Here is a 6000-nt window from a genome sequence, read left to right as displayed (position 1 = left end):
ACTGTCTTAATTTTGGGTCAGATAGAAGTTTGCAATGAACTCTTTTTCCTTTTGGACAATCGCTGTCTCCAAATTGCACTTCGATTTTGTAAAGCATTCCATCGACCTGCTTCGAACCAGAAGCCGTGATTATTTTGGCGATGACAGGTTCTTGAGAACCTTTAAGACTCTCGGAATATTTTTTAAGGCCGTAATTCGCGTACTTTTTTACTTCAGGATCATTTACATCCCCTGGTGCTGTACCCCCATTAGGACGTTTCGACTTCACTTTATGGGATTTTTTTTTAGATTGCTTTGAATCGTTGCAGACAACTTCGATTCTCCTACCGGTTTGATCATCCGAGATTCTCATCAAACACTCTTTTAATTTTGTGTGAGGTTGAAGTTTACAATTATTTTTTTCTCCTTTCTTACAATTACTGTCTCCGATTTTGACAGTGATTTTTGTTACTCCTAAATCGCTGTTATCAGTCGCATTAATGATTTTAGCAATAAGTGGTTCATACAGACTTTTACTAGTCTCGGCGTATTTTTGGAGACCTTGCTGAGCGTTAGTTTCAACTGTATCGTCTATTGATACCGGCATATCATACATGTCATCCCATTCTTTTGCTTTAGCTTCATACGTGGATCGTTTTCTCCTCTTAGATCCACATGTGACTGTGATTTTCGGTTTTCCTTTATCAAGCCAGGGTTGAGACCAGGCTTCTATGTCACACTCTTTCAATTCCGAATCAGATTGTAGTTGACAATTTTCTGTTTGCCCTTTCGGACAATCGCTGCTTCCAAATTGGACTTTAATTCTGTAGAGCATCCCGGAAACGACCTGCGAAGAAGCTTCGACTATTCTGGCGATAACAGGTTCGTTGACACTTTGAAGACTCTGGGAATATTGCTGGAGACCGAGTTTTGCGTAGTTTTGAATATCAGGATCGCTTATATTCATGGGTGTTATACCTCCAGGAAGGGATCTTCTCTTCCTTTCAACCTCAACATTTCGAGCAAGACTTTTGGAATTTAAACTATCGGATCCTTTACCTTCGTCAGATTCACAGTCGACTGTGATTTTTGGATTATCGTTATCAAGCCAGGGTTGGGACCAGGCTTTGATGAGACACTCTTTGCGTTCACCGTCTGATTGAAGTTGGCAATTTTCTGTTTCTCCTCTCCGACAATTGCTGTTTCCGAATTGGACTTTGATTTTGTAGAGAATTCCGGATACGACCTGAACTTTCGCGTCAGTAATGTTAGCGATAATAGGTTCGTAGGAACTGTCAAAATTTTTGGCGTATTCTTGGAGACCGAGCTGGGCGTACTTTTGAATTTTAGGGTCTTTTATATCCTTTTTTGTGGAACCCCCAGCGAGAATTTCACGACGACGTCTCGTTTTTACTTCTTCGGAAAAGTCGATGCATGCGGATTCGATTATCTTGGGAGAGAGTAAAGGATTTTCTTCGGATGTTAAGATTTGGATTTTACAGCTTCGAACTGGATTAATTGCGTCCTCGAGGCAGCGTCTTTCTTCAGCGAAATCGAGTTCACCCTCGCTGCAAGTCGTCGTCGCTACCTAGAAAATGTCATTGTACTTTAATCGGGAAACCAGGAAAATTTAGAATAGAGAGGAATTTTTTTAGGCATGGCCTTGGTTATTGCAGGGAAAAAATAAGGAATAATAAGTAACTACACTTTGAATTTTATTTTAGAAGAAGTATTTTATTAAATTGGGTTGTCCGAATAGAGATTAGTCAAATTAATGAAAAAGGCTCTCTACGGCACACTCTCCATACCACCAGGAACATTTTATGTAATAATTCTGGAAAATAAGTCTATCATAACAATTCTAAGAAACACATCTATGTATTGCGCAGTGTTACAAATTATCTTGAATTATGTTTGCTTATTCCAACACTCCACTCAAAAATAATCTATAAGTGTTAAGATAAATACTTATTTTATTTCTGGGGATTATTATTATTGATTGGATTCATGTGTTACTTCTTTTTGTTCAATATTTCCCCCTGAAAAAAAGATAATTAACATCTATATGTTTTGATCGTGTATGATCAGTTGAATTATTTACAATTAGAATTCACATATTATCATCAAATATAGTTATTGATTTGGATATCAATTTTATGTTAGCCAAAACAGATTTTAACCAATAGGCTTCTTTAACCCCTTAAAACAGTAACATATAGTCAGCTTCCGTAGATGACGTCGCAACTGAGTTGTGTCTTTTACTATTCCAACAAATTATATTTTGAACAAATAATTTAAATATACCCAGTTGTACTCTTACGATCAAGATCACTACAATTCGAATTAGAATCTACATATCCAATTAATAAGCTTTTGAGTTCATTTCTTTTATAAACCAATCGAACACAAATATAGCCATAGTTCTCTATTGTTTTTAGTTTGATACCGTTTTAGTAAGTTCACAATAACAACTATTCACAAATCTGGACGTGTTTACATAACATTGCATACATTAAAAAACTGTTGAGATTTTCGCAAGGTGAACCATAATATTCTTCAGAATTTAAGGTTTCATAAATTATTTTCGTTCACAGAGGAGTACTAACAGCATTACAATTGCTCATGTTAAATTTTCGAAGAACAGTTATCAAATATGAATGATAATTTCTTTCCATGTTTATTTCCAAGAAAAACTTTAACTCTTGCATATCTACCAACGAGAATCGACTCATTAAATACAGTTAAACGTTTTTCATAGTGTTAATATCAAGTGTAATAATTAGAAGGTCATCAACATAGAACAGTGTATAGATACTTCTAGTGACATCACCTTTTTCAAGAATAGATAAACATCGATCAACTGAGGAGTTTTTAAACTCCTTTTGTTTGAGTACGTGATCAAATTGTTGAAACCAACATATAGCAGATTGCTCTAAACCACATACTGCTCTGTTCAATTTACATACTTGATATTTCTTTGCTTCAACTCGGTTCTGGTATACGCATATAAATTTCTTCTTTTAATAAACCATCAAGAAAAGCCGTTTTAACATCCATTTATTGGATTAATAATACATTTCGTTCCGCGAAAGCTACACTGATTCGAAATGTGGTAATCCGTGCCACGGGCACAAAAGTTTCTTCGTACTCTAACAAATATTGATTACTAAATAAATATTTCCGTGGATATCATTTTTAATAACAAAGACCCCTCTACAGTCTACAATAATTTCCTCATTTGGACGAGGCACTATTTCTTGTTCCCACTGAATGTTCTCATTACGGGTTTCTATTTCTTGATATGACATGGGAAATTCACGAACTATTGACTGCGTACATAAATAGGAACTATGCTTTTCATTATAATAAATATCACGCTAACTTCATCCGTTTATGTATCAGATTTGTTAATATTACTCTCTCAATTTTTACTGATTTCTAAATTTTTATCAATTTTCTGCCTTTTTTTTAGTTTGAATTTTCAATGCCGCTGATGTGTACACGCGGTCGTGTAAATTTAAAATTAAATTCATCAAAGATAACATCACGAGCTATAATAAATTTACCAGTTTCAACATTTAGTACCTTATACACAGTAAACCCCAGGAATAAATTTTATCTTTATATTAGATAAAAACGCTGCAGCGCGTTTATCTGACAAAGGATAAAATTTATCTGGTAAAATATAAAATTTACCCGACGACAGATAAAATTTATCTGACGCAAATATTTATTTGGCATATGTCATATGTCAAATGGCTGCGTCTAGGTTCACCGAAAGAATTTCTTCCACAAATTCGAAAAGACTCATGTTATTCATTTTTTAAATCGTCTCACTTATTTAAATTATTTTAACTAGAAAAGCATTGACCTACACTTGCAGCATACATAGGCTGCACTTTGATTAGTTTATAGTGATTATTTTTGTTTTTAAAGCTAGACGCAGTCGTTTGACATATCGCTTATGCCAAATAAATATTTACGTTAGTAGAATTTTATCTTTCATCAGATAAATTTGATCTTTCCTCAGATAAACGTGTTGCAGCGTTTTTATCCAATTTAAAGATAAAATTTATTCCTGGGGTTTACTGTGGAGTCATTTTGTCCATAAACCACGGGTATACCTTTGAATGAATTTTTGTCAAACTTACCTTTTTTAGTTTTATCATGAATATAGGGTCAGACTTAGCAAATATGTTGCAGTCAGAATTTCCCCCCGCCCCAAAATCTACCTAAATCTGCACCATGTAGGGGAAAGTGGGGTACGGTGCCGGGCTTTGATTGACATATCCTGTCAATTATAATTGAAATGTGATTTTGATGTGTATATTTTTTGATAAGAAGCTCACATTATTCCGTCACATATGTCATTACTCAAAACTGTTTCTCAACTACGTCATTATTTGATATTTAATTAATTCGTTGGTCTTGCATTTCAGTGAGTGTACTAGATACATGATTAACAAAGTTTTTATATGTGTGGTAATGTATTTTTCTCAGCACTCAGGTGATAACACATATTTTCATTGACAAGAAAATGTACACATGTTAAGTTGTTTAGTGACTTACCACTCTTAGCCGTGAGAATGGTTTTGCCATCCATTTTAATCATGACTTTTCCAGTCTCGCTGAAAATAAAGCACATTCCAGCTTCTTGAATTCGGCATACATATAATAAATTATATGGGATATCAGATGCGTATAGAACATTTTCGAAAATCCCGGTCACTCCTAGGTTTCTTGTCATTTTTATTATTCCTTTTTTAGTGGCAGTTATAGCTTCATTCTTCTTCGCGATGGAAATTGTTTGCGGTACTTCCAACTCGTCACCGTTGTAAAAACAGCGCGCTGATTAACCAGATGATCAGTTATACCTCAATCAAATATAAATTGTAATTTATTTGTTAAATTAGTGTCTCTCGGACGTTCTTCTGGAGTTTGATGTGACTTGGTCGAAAATTCTTCCATTTTCTGTTAGTTTCTTTTTGATTTTTAGTTGTTTAACTTCCGTTTGTAACGCTTTTGCACTTATTTCGCCACTTTCATTTCGAATTTCTATTTCATAGTCCAATAATCTCATTTTCACACAAGCAAGACTTAAGGTGTCGTCAGATAGAATTTTGATTGCAACAACAACAGCATCATCAACCTTGTTCATTTAATTTCATTTTTTACTTGCTGCACACAGTTCCACAACCATTTTATCGAAATTTAGAAAATCTTTTTTTCTCCTTTTAGTTTTAAGCTCAGCAATATATTGAATCCAACTTTTGTCAAATATATCGAGAAGTATCTTCCTCTGTTGCAAGCCCAATCATGGAATCATTCAAATGCTCGACAATAATTCCCTTCGCAATTCTATATTGTTTTCGCCATTCATCAGTCACTTGTTCAAGAGAATTTTTATCATGGACTTGTAACGCATCTTCTTCAGCGATCAGCACTCGAATTCCAAAATTCCAAACGCTGTATCTATCTACGTTGAACGCGTTAATATTGCGTTTTACTTTCTTCGTTTCTACTTCCATTATTACCACTTTAACTGTTGGAATTTGTACCGCGATATCAAACAATAACAACACCACCATATTATCAAACAATAATCACTTTCCTTTTATTGCGTACCTGGGCCCATAACCTATTGGTTATTGCAGGGAAGAAATAAGGAATAATAAGTAATTACACTTTTAATTTTATTTGAGAAGTATTTTATTAAATCGGTCTGATTAAATCGGGAGTAGTCATATGGCTGACTATGACACACTCTCCATGCTGCCAGGTATGGCTTATGTAAATATTCTGGAGAATAAGTCGATCTTAATAATTCTAAGAAACACATCTATATGCATTATACGCATTGTTAATTAACTTGAATTATTTTTGCTTATTCTGATACCAAGAAATAACAGTTATTTAGTTTTCTGAAACACAGGGTAGCTAAAAAAGGATAGAAAGTAATAGAATTGTGAAAAAATTCTGGAAAATCTGGAAGTAATGTAAATTTGAAGAAGTGACTGGAAT

General features: G+C 34.2%; 1 protein-coding gene across 1 annotated transcript in view; it reads right to left on the bottom strand.

Annotated features, from left to right (window-relative positions):
• The window catches only part of LOC117173989, a 38113-nt gene that overhangs the window by 12905 nt on the left and 19208 nt on the right, over positions 1–6000 (bottom strand). The window contains exon 3 of the mRNA XM_033362673.1: positions 12–1567. Within this exon, the coding sequence (XP_033218564.1) occupies positions 12–1567 (1556 nt within the window). The remainder of the gene's footprint in view (positions 1–11; positions 1568–6000) is intronic.

This window comes from Belonocnema kinseyi, chromosome 5, assembly GCF_010883055.1.
Source record: "Belonocnema kinseyi isolate 2016_QV_RU_SX_M_011 chromosome 5, B_treatae_v1, whole genome shotgun sequence".
In the NCBI taxonomy this organism is placed as follows: Eukaryota; Metazoa; Arthropoda; class Insecta; order Hymenoptera; family Cynipidae; genus Belonocnema; species Belonocnema kinseyi.
The sequence above is the reverse complement of the archived record's forward strand: the minus strand, read 5'-3'. Positions and strand labels throughout refer to the sequence as shown.